This window comes from Acomys minous (genome assembly GCF_964271855.1).
Source record: "Acomys minous genome assembly, chromosome: 16".
Taxonomy (NCBI): Eukaryota; Metazoa; Chordata; class Mammalia; order Rodentia; family Muridae; genus Acomys; species Acomys minous.
In genome coordinates this window covers 41,942,009-41,961,958 of record NC_140498.1, presented here as the reverse complement: position 1 = coordinate 41,961,958, position 19,950 = coordinate 41,942,009, and the positions used below count along the sequence as shown (strand labels likewise).

The following is a 19,950-nucleotide window of genomic DNA, read 5'->3' as shown; positions in this document are numbered from 1 at the left end:
AAAAACATGCACAAATGCAGATACTCACAGAAAAAAAACTTTAGGTAAAAATTCACATAACATACAATTAACCAATATAGAGTGAACAACCACTCTGTCTAGTTATAAAACATTCTCATTACCCTAAAGGAAACCTTGTACTTGCAGCTTGTTCCTGTTTGAATTTACCTGTCCTCGCATAATAGTCCACTATACGGCTAGTACAAACGTCCATGTTTCTATACCTTTGTTTTGTTTTGTTTGTTTTTCCAGACAGGGTTTCTCTGTGTAGCCTTGGCTGTCCTGGACTCACTCTGTAGACCAGGCTGGCCTCAAACTCACGGCGATTCACCTGCCTCTGCCTCCCGAGTGCTGGGATTAAAGGCGTGCGCCACCACACTCAGCAGCCACATTTCTATACCTTTATATCTTTTTCCAGGAAATAATGTGACTGGATATATTTCTAGACAGCCTTAAAGTCCATTCCTGACTTCCCTACTTCATTGAAGATGGTCTCTATCACTTGTTACATAAATCCTGAGTTCAGATGCAGCAGAATAAGAAGTAAGAGAGAGCCTTATTTCTTACCTTGCAGAGAAATCAACTCCACATGGACCAAAGACCTTAACATAAGAACTGAAACTCAGGGGCTGGAGAGATGGCACCCAGCATGGGCTCAGAGGTTAAGAGCACTGGCTGCAAGATATCTTCGAGAGGTCCTGAGTTCAATTCCCAGCAACCACATGGTGGCTAACCACCTATGATCAGATCTGGCAAATACATGCAGGCAAGCACTTTATACATAGTAAATAGATCTAATCAATCAATCAATCAAACAAACAAACAAACCCCCTCAGCTGTAATGAGCATGGTGTGGTGGGACTTGCCTTTAATGCCAGCATTTGTGAGACAGAGGCAGGTGGATCTCTATGAGTTCAAGGCTAGCCTGGCTGAGTTTAAGAACAGCCAGGGCTTTATACAAGGAACTCCTTTGGGGGAGGGGGTACTGAAACTGGAAATACTAGAGGGAAAAGAAGGGAAATCATCCCTAGGTGTAAGCATAGGTACCATACTTTCTGAGAACACTCTGCTTGCTCAGGAAATACATTAGTGACAAGTGTGAACTCATGACCGTAAAAGGTGAAGCAGCTGCCAAACAGCTTCCCGTTGTCAAGATTGTCCTGAAGCGATGCCTCACAGCTTCTTGGACACCTCCAACCCGGTCTTGAGGCTCAGATACCCAGAGAAGACTTCATTATAGTCTGGGAATCACCCAGCTGTCACCACCGCAGGCAGCTGCAGCATTGCTCTGTGGGACTCTGGGGCTCAGAAAGGTGCTCCTTCCAAGTGGGGGCTGCTGCCCTGTTCCTAGGTGGGGGTCATCTACAAGTTGCAGCCCCACAGTCTGGGAAAATGGTGGGGCCGGGAGGGGGAAGAAGCAGGAACAGTTAGCCTGTAGCACTGAGAAGGCACAGAGCACTGGACCAAGCTGATGGATGGCTATGACACAAAGAGGAATTCTCCTTTCATCTGAGGTTGATAATGCATGGCCTCAGGTCACGGAATTATAGCAAAAATTATACAAGAAATTTCACGTTTCTTAGAAAGTAAGGAAATTCGGCAGCGATATGTTATAATAAACAACGTAGACGTCAGAGACAGAGCCAGTGAAACAGATCTGCACTAGGTGAACAGCTTCTGGCCACGCAATGACACGTAGCTGCCCTGTTATCTGCAGCTCACAGTAGCATTTCTGGTAAATAAACATAGAGTGTCTCAAGTAACACTAACCGTCCTCCAAAAGCGTAGTATTGTCAAGAACGCACCTTGGCTTGGCTGAGTATCGATCTCATCAAAAAAAGAGCACAGGGCGAAGAGACAGCAAGTGATGAAGAGGCTTGTGCTTTCCTCAGCCGCCTTCTCTTCCTCTCCCCAGCAATCTTCCCAGCGCCCCCTTCACTTCTTTGTTCCTTAGGGTGTAAATGAGAGGATTCACCATGGGTGTAACCACAGAGTAGAAGAGAGAAATGAATTTCCCTTGGTCCTGATTACTGCTCTTAGCTGGAAGCAGATACCCATAGATAGCCGAGCCATAGAAGAGGAACACGACCAGCAAATGGGAGAGACACGTATTAAAGGCCTTCCGACGTCCCTCCACAGAGCGCATCTTCATCACTGCCTGAGCAATGAAGCAGTACGACATGAGGATGATGCTGAGCGGGACAGCGGTGAAGAAGGTGCAGACGCCATTGAGCACAGCTTCGTTGAGACTCGTGTCTCCGCAGGCCAATTTAATCATGGCGGGCACCTCACACAGGAAGTTGTCCACCTTGCGGTGTCCGCAAAACGGGAGCTGCAGAGTGAATGTCGACTGAATCACAGAGTTGCCTAAGCCCCCCAACCAGCTGATGGCGGCCAGCAGCCAGCAGAGCCGAGGGTTCATGACGCTCATGTAGTGCAGGGGCCGGCAAACCGCAACGTACCGATCAAACGCCATCACCACGAGCAGTATGCACTCGGTAGCCCCCAGCCAAAGGAAGACATACAGTTGAGTTACGCATCCACCGTAGCTGATTGTCTTGTCTGGCCCCCATAAGTTCTTCAGCATTTGGGGCACTGAACTGGTAGTGAAGGCGAGGTCCAGGGAGGAGAGGTTGCTGAGGAAGAAGTACATGGGCGTGTGGAGCCGGGCGTCAAGGCGGGAAAGCAAGATGATGGTGGAGTTCCCAACCAGGGTCACCAAGTAAGAGGAGAGGATGACCACGAAAAAGACCATCTCCAGCTGGGGATGGTCAGATATTCCCAACAGAACGAAGCTCCCAGAGGAGCTGTTGCTGTCTGCTTCCATCGCCAGTTGCCTCAAGTCACCAGAAGCCTGCTCTGGGAAACTTCTGTGGGAAAAGCAAGGGACGAGGCAGCTACTGCTAAATCTGCATCCACAGTGTTCTTGAGGCTCCACAGTTAAGTACCAATCCAGCCTTTCTGGGCACAAGCTTTCTGTGCAATCGCTGGTGCTCAGTTGAGTCGGGGTGTCAGCATGCACCTAGCACAGAGACAAAGGGAATGTCTCGTGAAGACAGATTGCTCTTTAGTGTGGAGCTGTGGTGTGGCAGGAGAGAGGGGAGCTGCCAAGGTAGAATCAGATGAGGAAAGCCAGGAGTGGTGGCGCACGCCTTTAATCCCAGCACTCAGATGTCAGAGGCAGGCGGATCGCTGTGAATTTGAGGCCAGCCTGGTCTACAAAGTGAGTCCAAGACAGCCAAGGCTACACAGAGAAACTCTGTCTCGAAAAACTAAAAAAGAAAGAAAGAAAGAAAGAAAGAGATGAGGACATTCAAAGCACAAATTCCCTCAGCCAACTTTTGATCAGGGGGAAACACAACCCTGACTTTGAAGTCTCCCCGGAAGTCAGGGATACATCTCTTTCTGAGGCTGTAGAAATGGCTGAGGATCCACGTTTGGTTCTCAGGACCCTCATCAGCAACAGCCTGTAAGTCATGTCCAGCTCCAGGGGATCTGACCCCCTCTTCTGGCAACTGCACAGAGGTGAACACAGCACCCCAAACACCAGTGCATAACTTAAAATAAAGCCCCGCCCCCTTGGGACAGGTTCTCCTTATGCAGCCCTAGTCAGACTACAGCTTTCCTCCTCTATGTTTGCACAGCAGTGTAATCACAGGGCATGCGGATGGCGGACTTAGTGATCCCAAGAGATGTAGGGTCTCTTTTTCACAGATTGCTTTTAACCTATTTTTGCCCTATTTTTCAACACCCAGAATAAAAGAGGCATCAATTTTATGATAGTATTTGTCTTTGAGGTATTTATGGTTACTTTAGACACAGAAGCGTCTGTGACATAGATACAATTTTTAGGAACTGATTACATGAAGTTGGTCCTTGTCTTTGCCTATCTGTAAATTTATTTTGAAAATGCTTCATACCGGGGGTAGCCCACAATTGTGTCCAAATCCAGCTCGGGAGGGAGGGGTGTTTCATACCTTCTTTTGGCCTCTGAGGGCACCTGCAAAGATATGCACCTCTGCCCCCAACAAACAAACACACACGCACTCTCTCTCACACACACACACACAAAAACACACACACACTCACATAATTAAAAGTAAACGTACATATTTTAAAAAAAGAAACTTGCCACCTGCTCTGAAGAGCTTCTTCAGGAGAATGCTGGGGCTGGGAGTGCAGCTCAGTGGAGGAGGACCTGCCTAGCCTGCATGGCGTGGAGTGAGCGGGGACAGCACGGGGACCTTGCCTGTTTGTCCTGTCCTTTCTCCCCAGCTTCCTGCCCACTTCTTCTGCCCACTGGTGGTTTAGCACCTGCATGCCTGACATTTGGGCTTGGCTGTCTCCTAGGCAGAGGCTAGTGCTGGTCTGTAGCATTTCCTGAGTGTGGGTGCAAGGCAGTCAAATCCAAATGTGGCACTCACATTGTCCTGTGCTAAAAGGTAAAACAAAAACAAAAACACAAAACAAAAAACTCAAGAAAGGCATGGTGGCAAATGCATATAATCCCAGTATTTGGGAGGTGGAGGCAGGAAGGTCAAGAGTCCAAGGTCATCCTATTGACATAGTAAGTTTCAAGACCAGCCTGGGCTACAGAGACCGAGGGCATCAGAAAAACAAACAAACAAACAAACAAACAAACAAATAACTAACCAACCTAATTTTGTACTCCTAGGACTCCTAGAGTTTTTAAAGTATGTTTTATTGTAAAACATTTCATTTATTATAAATGGGAAAATTTTTAAGTAAAAAAGAAAGAAAAAATGGATACTGTGATGTTCTGAAATAGATTACTTGTACCTGAATGTTTTGAATAAAGTAGTCTAAGTTAATATTATCTGTAATTGGTCTAAATGAATGCATGTCTTTCAGAATACATTACTATTATGATAAATAGACAGGCAAGAATCACACACACACACACACACACACACACACACACACACACACACACACACACACTTTTTCTAGAAGGAATGAAATCTGCATTAGAATGCAACCAATTGTCAGGTCCAAAAGAAGCCTGGGGAAAATGGCTGGTTGTGCTGCCTGTTAGCACACAAAGCTCACGCTGCCTCCAGGCTCCCTCAGTGCCTGTGGCTCCTCTCAGCTCTTCTCAGCCCATCCCCACCCTGACCTTCTGCTCATGGGCTTTCCTTCCTCCAGCTTCTTACACCCACATACAACTGCCCTCTTGCCCATGTACTCTCTGTGCCCTCTTGCCCCTTCTGGCCCTCTCTCCTCATTGCCTTCTCTCCCTTCCTCTGTCTCCCCCCATCCCTCTGCTCTCCTTGTCTGGTGCATTCTCCTGCCTGTGTTTAGTCTGCCACTTTCTCTCCCTGCTCTCCACTCTTGCAGGCCCCTCTGGCTGTACTCTCTCTCCCTCAGTCATACACTGGGCCCGGCATGTCCTCACTCTGTGTATCAATCACTCTGTAAGTAGGAAGACTTAAGGTATTAAACACAGCAAATATGAATTTCCTTCCTTGAATCTTAGAGTAGAGAAAGTTTGGGTCCTAGAAGAGGTCAGTTTAAGACCAATAAGAGAAAAAGAGTTCATTATCAATAGTAAACGTATAGAAACAAATCTTCTCAGGCAAGACTTCCAGTTCAGTATTTAAGTTTAAGCACAGTTACAGGGGGCAGCTAAGGGAGTCAGCCTGTTTGGAGGGGAAGATTAGTGAGGCTCTGCTCAAATGTATATTTTTATTTTACTGTTGATGATAAATCCTTGATGCCCCCAAGGCTGCTCAGTGGGTAGAGATGCTTGCTGTCAACCCTGGTGACCTGAGTTTGAATCCTAGGACCCATATGGTAGAAAGAGAGACTCTGTGCCTACAAGGTGTCCTCTGATTCCTCTATGCACATAGTAGAAGGTGTTCCTACAAACAAACAAACAAACAAACAAATGCTGGACCTGGAGAGATGGCTCAGTAGTTAAGAGAACTGACTCCTATTCCAAAGAGCCTGAGTTCAAATCCCTGCACATACATGGCAGCTCACAACCATCTGTAACCGCTGTACCTGAGCATCTAACACCGTTTTCTGGCCTCTGCAGGCACCAGACATGCAGGTGGTGTACACACTTACATGCAAGAAAAACAACAAAAAACAAAGTTTTGAAAGTCATGGTTGAAGGGACCATGAGTTAGCCGTGTAGCAGTTCTAAAGAACACAGCAAGCGGTTTTAAGGCGGAAGAGCTAAGCGCACAGCAGTGCATCAGTTAAGTAGGAACATTCAGAGAGCTGAGGTGGTGAAGCCCTCTAATTCAGGAACGGGTCTCCAGGTTAACCTGTAAACAATTTGCCAAGGGACAGAAGCATGAGGATTGTCCCCCAGCGCGGCTGCCATGTCACTCTGGCACATCCTTACTCAGAGGGTCCTGCCTGGTTTGCCTTTCTGAGAGGTAGGCGGGAAGTGCACTCTCCAGAGAAGAGAGTGGGACCAACAGTCCTGAGAGAGGCCAGATGGTACCGTTTTGTTAGACCCTAAAGGGGCTTTGTTTCTGTTTATCCTGTGACTGTCTTCACTGTGAGGATGAGATTTTAGAGACTCGAGCTTGCTGAGCAGTGCCTTCCTGCTTTATAAAAAACAAAGACAAACAAACAAAACCAACAGACCGAGAATTAGGAGAAGCTGGCATTGGACATCCTGAGGTTTCAGTGGTAACACAGTAGAAATCCTTTCTGCTCAGCCACAGGCCTGCCTGGAGGTGCTGCGTTCTGTCTTTGAGTCTTTGGGGCCAGAGGACTCCATACTAGGGCAGGGTTTTACAATCAACAGGGGACTTGGATGACAAGTGGTTATTTTTTTATTGCTACTATTTTTTAATTTCTTTCCTAGGTTAAGAATTTCCTCACTGTCAACAGATGATTTTTGCTAACGGGTTCTAATCAGTGCCATGTGAAAAATCTCCCTTTTCAGCTAAAATATTTTTTTTCCCTTCTTGTCTCTCCTCACTATTGATGGAGAGACCTCTACAACTCTGGCCTTTCCCCTAAAGGAGTACAAAGCAGCCTATTTAAAAAGCCTTTATTCCATAGTGTAAATGTACCACAGTTTCTTTATCCAGTTTTCAACTGAGGGACATTAAGGCTGTTTCCAGGGTCTGTCTATTATGAATAAGGCTGCTATGACCATGATTGAGCATATGTCCTTGTCGTGTGGGGCACTCAAGGAAAGAATAAGCAGGCTACCAAGATGAGACTTGATAGCCTATGACCATATAGTGGGGGAGGAGGTCCCCCTCAGTCTTAGACCTACGGGAGGGGAATAGGGTGAAAGCAGGAGGGAGTAAGGAATGGGAAGATACAAGTGATAGGATAACAATTGAGTTGTAATCTGAATAAATTAATAAAATTAAATTTAAAAAGATAGAAACCCCCAAAATATAAGAAATTATAAAAATACACACAATTTTCAATTAAAAAAAAACGCTTTAACACTTTTGCTCTCTCTTTCCTAGTTTCCCCACATAACCTCCTCCCACCACCCCCTTTTGGTCTCTCTTTGACTCTCTTATACTCTGGATTTGCCGCTCCTATACTCACAGGAGGCTTGTATGCAGAAGGATGCCTGTGAGTTCAGGATCCCCCATTCTCCTGCCTGGAGCTCAGAGGATGGAGAGGGAGTCTGGAGCACAGGGCCGGCCTTCCACTGTGCTCCTACACTCAGCCGCTGGCTGTTCACCTGACATTCCTCTTGACCTCTGCGCAGCCTGGATCCGCCAGCCAGAGGCCTGACACACGGGGCTGATCCTGAAGGACCCAAGGGGCAGGTACCTCAGCCCCTTCTTATCCACACCAACCCCTACTCCAGGCAATTAGCACTTGGGGCCTGTGTGGCCAGAACACAGGGAAGAGGTTCCCTGAAGAGCCAGCTCAGTCTTTCATCTGACCTCTCTCCCCAAACACAGAACTAATTGAACTTGAGAGAAGAACAAGTGTGCCCCATAATTAATTAGCGATTACATGTGGCTTGGATTTCTCTTTCTTTCTTTTTTCTTTCTTTTTCCATGCTAGTTCTTTGGGAGGCATATGTTCAATCCCACTGGCAGACAAATAGATAAGAAATAAAATAGTTCCATGTCTTGGCTGGTGTTAAGTAAGTGCCACTCAGAGAAGATTTTTCTTACTAGGTACCAACCAGCTTTTCTAGCTATAAAGTGTGCTTTTGAGATTTTGGCCAGGGGCAGGAAACTTGCACACTTGTACTGTGCCATGGGAAAGCAATCATTTACAACCATCAGTACAGAAACATTTGGGGTGCTATTGGGGACATGGTCGCATCCTTATGTCATAGAAATTGACCTAGTCCATGAACAGCAAAGAAACCTCATTCATTCAAGAAACAGACACTGGCTGAGGGTGGCAATTCAGTGACAGAGATGTACCCTGCCCTCGGGAGGTCTTGGTTCCAATCCTCAACACTAGAGGTGAAATGCTAAAAATGCACAGTGGAGGGGTTGTAGCTTGAGCAGGCTTAGCCTGACCCTGCGCAGTGGGATCATCATCTGTACGCAGACTGCAGCCTCTCAGAATCCTGAGCAACACCTGTCAGCTCAGCGGCTGGCAAGCAGGAGCACAACCACACCTCACCAGATAAGCATCTTTCAGCCTTTTATACAAAAGAAGAACCGATTCTGGGAGGTTTTGTGTAACTTGTCTATGGGCAAGTGACCAGTGACAGAGTTACTAAAGGCTGGGGGTATCGTGCACTTGGCAGGTGCCTGCCGTGCAAGCATGAGGACCTGAGTTCGTATCCCCAGGACTCACAGCAGAAGCCAAGTGTGGAGGGTGGAGAGATGGTTCCACAGACAAAAGCACTTGCTGTTCTTGCAGAAACCCAGGGTCAGTTCTCAGCACTACCATCTGCAACTCCAGTTCCAGACCATCTGATGCTTTTTTTCTAGACTCCATGGGTACCAGGCACACATGTGCCACATGTATGTACATGCAGGCAAAACACTCATACACATAAAAACATAAGGAAATCTAAAATTTCAAGATGAGCACTCAGGAGGCAGAGGGAGGTCAGTCTCTATAAGTTAGAGGCCAGCCTGGTCTACATAACAAGTTTCAGGAAAGCCAAGGCTACAAAGAGAGAGCTTGTCTCTAAAGATCATCATCATCATCATCATCATCATCATCAATTTTTAGAGTTAAAAAAATCCAAGTGTGGTCACAGTTATCTAGAACCTCGGAGAAAAGAGCTTCAAAGACAGGAGGATGCCTGGAGCACAGCAGCTACTCAGCCTGGCCAGTCTGTGCGGGCCAGAGGCGGTGAGAGACCCTGTCTCAAAGGCTAAAGTGAAAATCAAGCAAAGAAGTCACGGAAGTTAACTCTGCCCACCACACTTGCCTACTCATGAGCCTGCATGCACACACACTCTACATGCACACACACACTCTACATGCACACACACACTCTACATGCACACATGTACACATGGGTGGCTCACCCAGGAGGCTGAGGCAAGAGGAAAGTGAGATTAAAGTTAGCCTAGGCTCCACAGCAAGACTCTGATGAAAAAAAAAAAAAGGTCCTTTTGATTCTAAAGTCCATACTGAGACAAAATTGGCAAATGTCAATGTCCATCATCAATATTTCAATAATGTGATGTGTGTACAGAATCTTGTGCACATGGCCGTTGTTCTCTGCAAGACAAGAATCCTGTCAGGGAATTCATATTTCATTTGCTTTCTCAACTTCACTTCTCCCTATGCCTCCTCTCACTTGTCTGCCCTCACTCTTAGGTATCTGCTCCATCCATGGGGCTGTGTGCGCAAGGGAGTGCAGGTTCCCACAGAGTGCAGGAGAGGGTACCAGGCCACCAAAGCTGGAGTTGAGCCCTCGTGAAACACCTGATATAGATACTGGGAACCAAACTCCGGTCCTTTGGAAGAGCAGCAAACGCTCTTAAGTGCTGAGCCATCTCTCCAATCTTTAAACTGTTCTTTGACATTTATTATTATTTTTTTTCTTGAGAGGGCAAGAGTGTCTGTGTATGATGTGGCATGTGTGGAGGTCAAAGGACAGCTTGTAGGGGTCACTTCTCAGGTCGTCAGGCTTGGCAGTAGGTGCCTTTACCCACTGGGGTCACCTCAGAAGACCACGATGGTTAATCTTGTCATCTTGGGAAGATTTACAGTGACCATGGACACATCCTCCTCGGTGTGTCATCTATGACAGTGTTTCCAGAAAGGTTTAAGTGAATAAGGAGGATCCGTGCTGAATGTGGGTGGCACCACCCTATGGGGCAGGGTCCTAGAAAAATAAAAATAAAGTGATCTGAGCACCAATGTGACCAACTGCCTCACCCTCCATCTGGGGTGCCTCTCCTCCATGATGGATTGTACCCTCAAACTGTGAACCAAAATAAGCCCCTCCTTCCTCAAGCCTTAGTCAGCATCGTGCTAGAACATGCCAGTACATGGAAGACTTTGTCAAGACAGTTGTCTGCGCCCCCAACAAGTTAATCTTCTTTCATACCAGCAGAATTTAACATTCTCATTTAAGGTGGAAGGTATTCCTCAGGGATAGACATGATGAGTCTTTTGGATCAGTCTCCAGCACCTAACAGTGATGATGGTGTCCCCTTTAATGTCTCTGTCTTCTTTCCTAGGTTAGTTCCTAGACATTGTTGTAACTCTGGTAGTCTGGTTCATTTACCGCTATGAATGGCATTTTACTTTCTTCTTCTTCTTCTTCTTCTTCTTCTTCTTCTTCTTCTTCTTCTTCTTCTTCTTCTTCTTCTCCTCCTCCTCCTCCTCCTCCTCCTCCTCCTCCTCCTCCTCCTCAGGTTGTCAGGCATGGTGACAAGCACTCTTTTATCCACTGAGTCCCCACTAAGCCCCCAACTTCTACTAAGTCCTATCTTTTTAACAGACCCTTGCTGTGGAGCCAAGACAAAGCTTGAGTTTGTGGTCCTTCCATTTCCACTGCACCAGTGATGGTGTTACAGGTGTATGCCACTGTTTCCTTCTCACGGTAGGCTTTAAATCAACATTATTGGACTTCTTAGGTAGGATACTGAAACATGAAAGAAAATACAATGTGTAAGGAATGGAAAGATCGGGGGGGGGGGGCAGGGGGGGAAAGCTAATGGTGAAAGGACTAGCAAACCAGACTCTATCTTAGGCCTGTCTTCCATCTTAGCACACACAGGCTTTCAGTGCTGGGGGAGCAAAGGGACCATCTACTAACCAAGGACAGACAGATGTTCTCAGTCCCAAGACAGACTGCTGTTGCTGACTCCACACATTGCTGACTTCCCATCATGTCCTGCCGACTGAGTCCTTCTGGTCCTGACCAGCGCAGACAAGGCTGCCCTCCCCTTCCTGCACATGCCTTCCTGCTTAGGGTCTTTTGCTTTGAAAACACTGTAAGGAGCTTCTCTTGGTGGAGGTTTCACTCCCGAGCCTGAAGCCCAGCCCTAGATGCCAGCAACTGCTGCCTAGAAAATAAACATTTTGCTCCACTACAGGGTGTCCTGGCTGTTTAGTTAGCACAGCTCCAGACCCAACAGTGGAATTGAAGTTCATGTTCTGGGTAAGAGAGCGTATGCATGCTTTCATTGTCTTTTCCTTTACACTGAAAATAGCTATAAAATGTAGACCATACACAGCATGGAGCAGCGGTTAGCTAACCCTGAAAAGCCAGTAAGTGATTATGGGAAGAATATCAGAACTCAAAAGATTATTGAATTGATTGAAATTTTCTTATTTTTTTCTGGTGTCTTTTTACCTCATCTTTAAAAAAAGATTTATTTATTATTTATATAATATTCTGCCCAAATATGTGCCTGCACACCAGAACTCATTGTAGATGGTTGTGAGCCACCATGTTGTTTCTGGGAATTGAACTCAGGACCTTTGGAAGAACAGATAGTGTTCTTCACCTCTGAGCCATCTCTCTAGCCCTTCTTTACCTCATCTTAACACAGCTCAAAATTCAGAATGCATGCTGTAGTGAAGGTGGAGAGAAAACTATGGGATTTATTTAAATTAATTTGATTAAAACTTTAAGCAAGTGGCTAGAAAGATGGCTCAGAGGTTCAGAACACCAGCTGCCATTTCAGAAGAGCCAAGTTGAATTTCCAGCACCCACATGGTGAATTACAACCGTTTGTAACAAGACCTAGTTCTAAGGGATCCAATACCCTCCTTCCAGCTTCCTTGAGCACCGAGTGCACATGGTACAAGTACCATGCAGGCAAACACTCACACACATAAAATAAATACATCTAAAAAATAAAAACGTTAAGCAAACTTAGAACAGAATGAAACATTTCCAGTGTTTCAAATATTTCTACAAAAAAGCTATAGCTGGTAGACTAAAGATCAAAGACAGAATCCCACCATTCAGGATGCAGAGGCAGGAGGATCACTGTGAGTTCAAGGCCAGCCTGGTCTACAAAGCGAGTCCAGGGCAACCAGGGCTACACAGAGAAAGCCTGTCAAAAAAACAAAGATAAAAAAATACTTAAAAAAAAGGTCAAAGACTGAGTGTGTACCCTCTGAAGTCAAAACCCAGTCTTATGCCTACTCAACGTAACAGTGGAAGGTAACTCTTCATGAGATAATGCAAGGAGAAACAAAAACACAAATTGGAAAGGAAAAAGTTTAAGAATGTCTCTTTTTATAAATGGTATGATTGTCAATGTAGAAGATCCTCAGAGCTTGCACAGATTTCTATAATTATTCATTACAGCCAGAATATAAAATCGTTTGATAATAAATAGTTATATTTCTATATACTATAAATGGTACTAATATAGTTGTTTCCAAAATGAGAGAGGTACAAATATGACAAGAGAATAAATCCATCAAGAGCAATGAAGTGCTGGTCAGGAAAATACAAGAGGCTGTGAATAAACAGAGACGTATACCATGACCAGAAATAGGAAAAACTCAACATAGGATCTATCAACTCTCCCAAGACTGATCAATATAATTATTGCAAGAAAAAAAAAATTAAAGGAACATGAATGGTCTAAATAGTTTTGATTAATAGGAATTGATTAGAAGGAATCATATTACTTGATTATACATTTTTCTCTAAAGCTATCTTAAAACAACGTGGTATTGTTTTGATACACAGATCAGTGGAACAATCTGAATAAAGTGTCTAGAAACACACTCACACACACACACACACACACACACATATATATATATATACGATCAATTGACTTTTATAAGTAACTTTTTATGTTGACATAAGACAAAATTAACTATTTCTAAGTAAGCAATTCAATGACCTATATTCACAATATCGTGTGACCATAGAGTTCCCAAACATTTTAATTATCTGTAAAGAAAATTCCATACTCACTAGAGATTTATTTCCATGCCTGCAACCCATAGTTAGCGACCAGAAATCTCCTATTAATCCCATGGACAGCATGTGATTTTTCTTGTTCCAGCTTCTTTTTCATAGTACTATGCTTCTGAGGCTAATCTGCATTGTAAATGTGCTGAAATTATTTTTTTAAAAGATTATTTATTTATTATTATGTATACAGTGCTCTGACTGCATATACACCATTAGGCCAGAAGAGGGCATCAGATAACATTACAGATGGTTATAAGCCACCTTATGGTTGCTGGGAAGTGAACTCAGGACCTTTGGAAGAGCAGGTTGTACTCTTAACCACTGAGCCATCTCTCCAGCCCATGTTGAAGTTATTTTTATAAACTAGTGTTGGTATCCCTTAGCTTATTTCTTAACCTAGCTATCACACAAATAATTGTGAATCTTTTTATAAATCAAGGCTTCACAATGGTGACAGCTGTTGCTTAGGATTCTGAGACGCTGCAGTGATCTCACTGCACAGGGTCAGGCTAAGCCTGCTCAGGCTACAACCCCTCCACTGCGCATTATTAGCATTTCACCTCTAGTGTTGAGGATTGGAACCAAGACCTCCCGAGGGCAGGGTACATCTCTGTCACTGAATTGCCACCCTCAGCCAGTGTCTGTTTCTTGAATGAATGAGGTTTCTTTGCTGTTCATGGACTAGGTCAATTTCTATGACATAAGGATGCGACCATGTCCCCAATAGCACCCCAAATGTTTCTGTACTGATGGTTGTAAATGATTGCTTTCCCATGGCACAGTACAAGTGTGCAAGTTTCCTGCCCCTGGCCAAAATCTCAAAAGCACACTTTATAGCTAGAAAAGCTGGTTGGTACCTAGTAAGAAAAATCTTCTCTGAGTGGCACTTACTTAACACCAGCCAAGACATGGAACCATTTTATTTCTTATCTATTTGTCTGCCAGTGGGATTGAACATCTGCCTCCCAAAGAACTAGCATGGAAAAAGAAAGAAAAAAGAAAGAAAGAGAAATCCAAGCCACATGTAATCGCTAATTAATTATGGGGCACACTTGTTCTTCTCTCAAGTTCAATTAGTTCTGTGTTTGGGGAGAGAGGTCAGATGAAAGACTAAGCTGGCTCCTCAGGGAACCTCTTCCCTGTGTTCTGGCCACACAGGCCCCAAGTGCTAATTGCCTGGAGTAGGGGTTGGTGTGGATAAGAAGGGGCTGAGGTACCTGCCCCTTGGGTCCTTCAGGATCAGCCCCGTGTGTCAGGCCTCTGGCTGGCGGGTCCAGGCTGCGCAGAGGTCAAGAGGAATGTCAGGTGAACAGCCAGCGGCTGAGTGTAGGAGCACAGTGGAAGGCCGGCCCTGTGCTCCAGACTCCCTCTCCATCCTCTGAGCTCCAGGCAGGAGAATGGGGGATCCTGAACTCACAGGCATCCTTCTGCATACAAGCCTCCTGTGAGTATAGGAGCGGCAAATCCGGAGTATAAGAGAGTCAAAGAGAGACCAAAAGGGGGTGGTGGGAGGGGGTTATGTGGGGAAACTAGGAAAGAGAGGGAGAGCAAAAGTGTTAAAGCCCTTTTTTTTTCATTTGAAAATTGTGTGTATTTTTATAATTTCTTATATTTTGGGGGTTTCTATCTTTTTTAATTTTGATTTTATTAATTTATTCAGATTACAACTCAATTGTTATCCCATCACTTGTATCCTCCCATTCCTTCCTCCCTTCTGCTTTCACCCTATTCCCCTCCCGTAGGTCTAAGACTGAGGGGGACCTCCTCCCCCACTATATGGTCATAGGCTATCAAGTCTCATCATGGTAGCCTGCTTATTCTTTCCTTGAGTGCCCCACACAATAAGAACATATGCTCAACCATGTTCATAGCAGCCTTATTCATAATAGACAGAACCTGGAAACAGCCTTAATGTCCCTCAGTTGAAAACTGGATAAAGAAACTGTGGTACATTTACACTATGGAATAAAGGCTTTTTAAATAGGCTGCTTTGTACTCCTTTAGGGGAAAGGCCGGAGTTGTAGAGGTCTCTCCATCAATAGGGAGGAGAGACAAGAAAGGAAAAAAATATTTTAGCTGAAAAGGGAGATTTTTCACATGGCACTGATTAGAACCCATGAGCAAAAATCATCTGTTGACAGTGAGGAAATTCTTAACCTAGGAAAGAAATCTTAAATAATAGCAAACAAACAAACAAACAAACAAATAAACGAAGAAACAAAAAACCACTTGTCATCCAAGTCCCCTGTTGATTGTAAAACCCTGCCCTAGTATGGAGTCCTCTGGCCCCAAAGACTCAAAGACAGAACGCGGCACCTCCAGGCAGGCCTGTGGCTGAGCAGAAAGGATTTCTCCTGTGTTACCACTGAAACCTCAGAATGTCCAATGTCAGCTTCTCCTAATTCTCGGTCTGTTGGTTTTGTTTGTTTGTCTTTGTTTTTTATAAAGCAGGAAGGCATTGCTCAGCAAGCTCGAGTCGCTAAAATCTCATCATCACAGTGAAGACAGTCACAGGATAAACAGAAACAGGCCTAACAAAACGGTACCATCTGGCCTCTCCCAGGACTGTTGGTCCCACTCTCTCTTCTCCGGAGAGTGCACTTCCCGCCTACCTCTCAGAAAGGCAAACCAGGCAGGACCCTCTGAGTAAGGATGTGCCAGAGTGACATGGCAGACGCGCTGGGGGACAATCCTCATGCTTCTGTCCCTTGGCAAATTGCTTACAGGTTAACCTGGAGACCCGTTCCTGAATTAGCAGGGCTTCGCCACCTCAGCTCTCAGAATGTTCCTACTTAACTGATGCACTGCTGCGCACTTAGCTCTTCCGCTTTCAAAAACCCGGTGTTCTTTAGAACTGCCACAGGGGCTAACTCATGGTCCCTTCAACCACGACTTTCAAAACTTTGTTTTTTGTTGTTTTTCTTGCATGTAAGTGTGTACACCACATGCATGTCTGGTGCCTGCAGAGGCCAGAAAAGGGTGTTAGATCCTCAGGTACAGCGGTTACAGATGGTTGTGAGCTGCCATGTACGTGCAGGGATTTGAACCCAGGGCCTTTGGAATAGGAGTCAGTTCTCTTAACTACTGAGCCATTTCTCCAGGTCCAGCATTTGTTTGTTTGTTTGTTTGTTTGTAGGAACACCTTCTACTATGTGCATAGAGGAATCAGAGGACACCTTGTAGGCACAGAGTCTCTCTTTCTACCATATGGGTCCTAGGACTCAAACTCAGGTCACCAGGGTTGACAGCAAGCATCTCTACCCACTGAGCAGCGTTGGGGGCATCAAGGATTTATCATCAACAGTAAAATAAAAATATACATTTGAACAGAGCCTCACTAATCTTCCCCTCCAAACAGGCTGACTCCCTTAGCTGCCCCCTCTAACTGTGCTTCAATTTAAATACTGAACTGGAAGTCTTGCCTGAGAAGATTTGTTTCTATACGTTTACTATTGATAATGAACTCTTTTCCTCTTATTGGTCTTAAACTGACCTCTTCTAGGACCCAAACTTTCTCTACTCTAAGATTTAAGGAAGGAAATTCATATTTGCTGTGTTTAATACCTTAAGTCTTCCTACTTACAGAGTGATTGATACACAGAGTGAGGACATGCCGGGCCCAGTGTATGACTGAGGGAGAGAGAGTACAGCCAGAGGGGCCTGCAAGAGTGGAGAGCAGGGAGAGAAAGTGGCAGACTAAACACAGGCAGGAGAATGCACCAGACAAGGAGAGCAGAGGGATGGGGGGGAGACAGAGGAAGGGAGAGAAGGCAATGAGGAGAGAGGGCCAGGGAGGGGCAAGAGGGCACAGAGAGTGCGTGGGCAAGAGGGCAGTTGTATGTGGGTGTGAGAAGCTGGAGGAAGGAAAGCCCATGAGCAGAAGGTCAGGGTGGGGATGGGCTGAGAAGAGCTGAGAGGAGGCACAGGCACTGAGGGAGCCTGGAGACAGCGTGAGCTTTGTGTGCTAACAGGCAGCACAACCAGCCATTTCCCCCAGGCTTCTTTTGGACCTGACAATTGGTTGCATTCTAAAGCAGATTTCATTCCTTCTAGAAAAAGGTGTGTGTGTGTGTGTGTGTGTGTGTGTGTGTGTGTGTGTGTGTTGGAGGCGGGGTGCATATCTGTGCAGGTGCCCCTCAGAGGACAAAAGAAGACATGAGACCCTTTCCTGCCTGCCAGGAGCTACAGTTGGAAACAGTTGTGAGCTACCCCAGGTATGAAGCATTTTCAAATTAAATTTACAGACAGGCAAAGGCAGGAATCATCTTCATGTAATCAGTTCCTAAAAGTTATATCTACCTCACAGATGCTTCTGGATCTAAAGTAACCATAAATACCTCAAAGACAAATACTATCATAAAATTGATGGCCTCTTTTATTCTGGATGTTGAAAAATAGGGCAAAAATAGGTTGAAAGCAGTCTGTGAAAAAGAGACCCTACATCTCTTGGGATCACTAAGTCCGCCGTCCACATGCCCTGTGATTACACTACTGTGCAAACATAGAGGAGGAAAGCTGTAGTCTGACTAGGGCTGCATAAGGAGAACCCGTCCCAAGGGGGCGGGGCTTTATTTTAAGTTATGCACTGGTGTTTGGGGTGCTGTGTTCATCTCTGTGCAGTTGCCAGAAGAGGGGGTCAGATCCCCTGGAGCTGGACATGACTTACAGGCTGTTGCTGATGAGGGTCCTGAGAACCAAATGTGGATCCTCAGCCGTTTCTACAGCCTCAGAAAGAGATGTATCCTGACTTCCGGGGAGACTTCAAAGTCAGGCTGTGTTTCCCCCTGATCAAAAGTTGGCTGAGGGAATTTGTGCTTTGAATGTCCTCATCTCTTTCTTTCTTTCTTTCTTTTTTTTTTTTCTTTTTTCTTTTTTCTTTCTTTTTTTTTTTTAGTTTTTTGAGACAGGGTTTCTCTGTGTAGCCTTGGCTGTCCTGGACTCACTTTGTAGACCAGGCTGGCCTCAAATTCACAGCGATCCGCCTGCCTCTGACATCTGAGTGCTGGGATTAAAGGCGTGCGCCACCAGTCCTGGCTTTCCTCATCTGATTCTACCTTGGCAGCTCCCCTCTCTCCTGCCACACCACAGCTCCACACTAAAGAGCAATCTGTCTTCACGAGACATTCCCTTTGTCTCTGTGCTAGGTGCATGCTGACACTCCGACTCAACTGAGCACCAGGCATTGCACAGAAAGCTTGTGCCCAGAAAGGCTGGATTGGTACTTAACTGTGGAGCCTCAAGAACACTGTGGATGCAGATTTAGCAGTAGCTGCCTCTTCCCTTGCTTTTCCCACAGAAGTTTCCCAGAGCAGGCTTCTGGTGACTTGAGGCAACTGGCGATGGAAGCAGACAGCAACAGCTCCTCTGGGAGCTTCGTTCTGTTGGGAATATCTGACCATCCCCAGCTGGAGATGGTCTTTTTCGTGGTCATCCTCTCCTCTTACTTGGTGACCCTGGTTGGGAACTCCGCCATCATCTTGCTTTCCCGCCTTGACCCCCGGCTCCACACGCCCATGTATTTCTTCCTCAGCAACCTCTCCTCCCTGGACCTCGCCTTCACTACCAGTTCAGTGCCCCAAATGCTGAAGAACTTTTCGGGGACAGACAAGACAATCAGCTATGGTGGATGTGTAACTCAACTGTATGTCTTCCTTTGGCTGGGGGCTACTGAGGCCATACTACTCCTGGTGATGGCGTTTGATCGGTACGTTGCGGTTTGCCGGCCCCTGCACTACATGAGCGTCATGAACCCTCGGCTCTGCTGGCTGCTGGCCGCCATCAGCTGGTTGGGGGGCTTAGGCAACTCTGTGATTCAGTCGACATTCACTCTGCAACTCCCGTTTTGCGGACACCGCAAGGTGGACAACTTCCTGTGTGAGGTGCCCGCCATGATTAAATTGGCCTGCGGAGACACGAGTCTCAACGAGGCTGTGCTCAATGGGGTCTGCACCTTCTTCACCGCTGTCCCGCTCAGCATCATCCTCATGTCGTACTGCCTCATTGCTCAGGCAGTGATGAAGATGCGCTCTGTGGAGGGACGTCGGAAGGCCTTTAATACGTGCCTCTCCCATTTGCTGGTCGTGTTCCTCTTCTATGGCTCGGCTATCTATGGGTATCTGCTTCCAGCTAAGAGCAGTAATCAGGACCAAGGGAAATTCATTTCTCTCTTCTACGCTGTGGTCGCTCCTACGGGGAATCCTCTCATCTATAGTCTAAGGAACAAAGAAGTGAAGGGGGCGCTGGGAAGATTGCTGGGGAGAGGACGAGAAGGCGGCTGAGGAAAGCACAAGCCTCTTCATCACTTGCTGTCTCTTCGCCCTGTGCTCTTTTTTTGATGAGATCGATACTCAGCCAAGCCAAGGCACGTTCTTGACAATACTACGCTTTTGGAGGACGGTTAGTGTTACTTGAGACACTCTATGTTTATTCACCAGAAATGCTACTGCAGATAACAGGGCAGCTACGTGTCATTGCACGGCCAGATGCTGTTGACCTAGCGCAGAACAGTTTCACTGTCTTTGCCTCTGAAGTCTACGTTATTTATTACAACATTTCTGCTGAATTTTTTACCTTTAATAAACATGAAGTTTTGTTATGCCCAAGTCGCGTGGACC

General features: G+C 45.8%; 2 protein-coding genes across 2 annotated transcripts; one reads left to right on the top strand and one right to left on the bottom strand.

The window, feature by feature from the left end:
• Nucleotides 1-1,888: 1,888 nt before the first annotated feature.
• On the bottom strand, nt 1,889-7,595 carry LOC311587335 (olfactory receptor 2C1; the record flags this gene model as incomplete). The annotated part of the gene is made up of 2 exons (XM_084764005.1): nt 7,552-7,595; nt 1,889-2,870 (listed from the first exon to the last, which is right to left on the bottom strand). Exon 2 carries the CDS (start codon nt 2,825-2,827, stop codon nt 1,889-1,891), a length of 939 nt encoding a protein of 312 aa, XP_084620131.1. The 5' UTR covers nt 2,828-2,870; nt 7,552-7,595.
• Nucleotides 7,596-14,736: 7,141 nt separating this feature from the next.
• LOC311587336 (olfactory receptor 2C1-like) lies at nt 14,737-19,614 on the top strand (the record flags this gene model as incomplete). Its single annotated transcript, XM_084764006.1, has 2 exons — nt 14,737-14,780; nt 18,633-19,614. Exon 2 carries the CDS (start codon nt 18,676-18,678, stop codon nt 19,612-19,614), a length of 939 nt encoding a protein of 312 aa, XP_084620132.1. The 5' UTR covers nt 14,737-14,780; nt 18,633-18,675.
• Between the last annotated feature and the right edge of the window lie 336 nt (nt 19,615-19,950).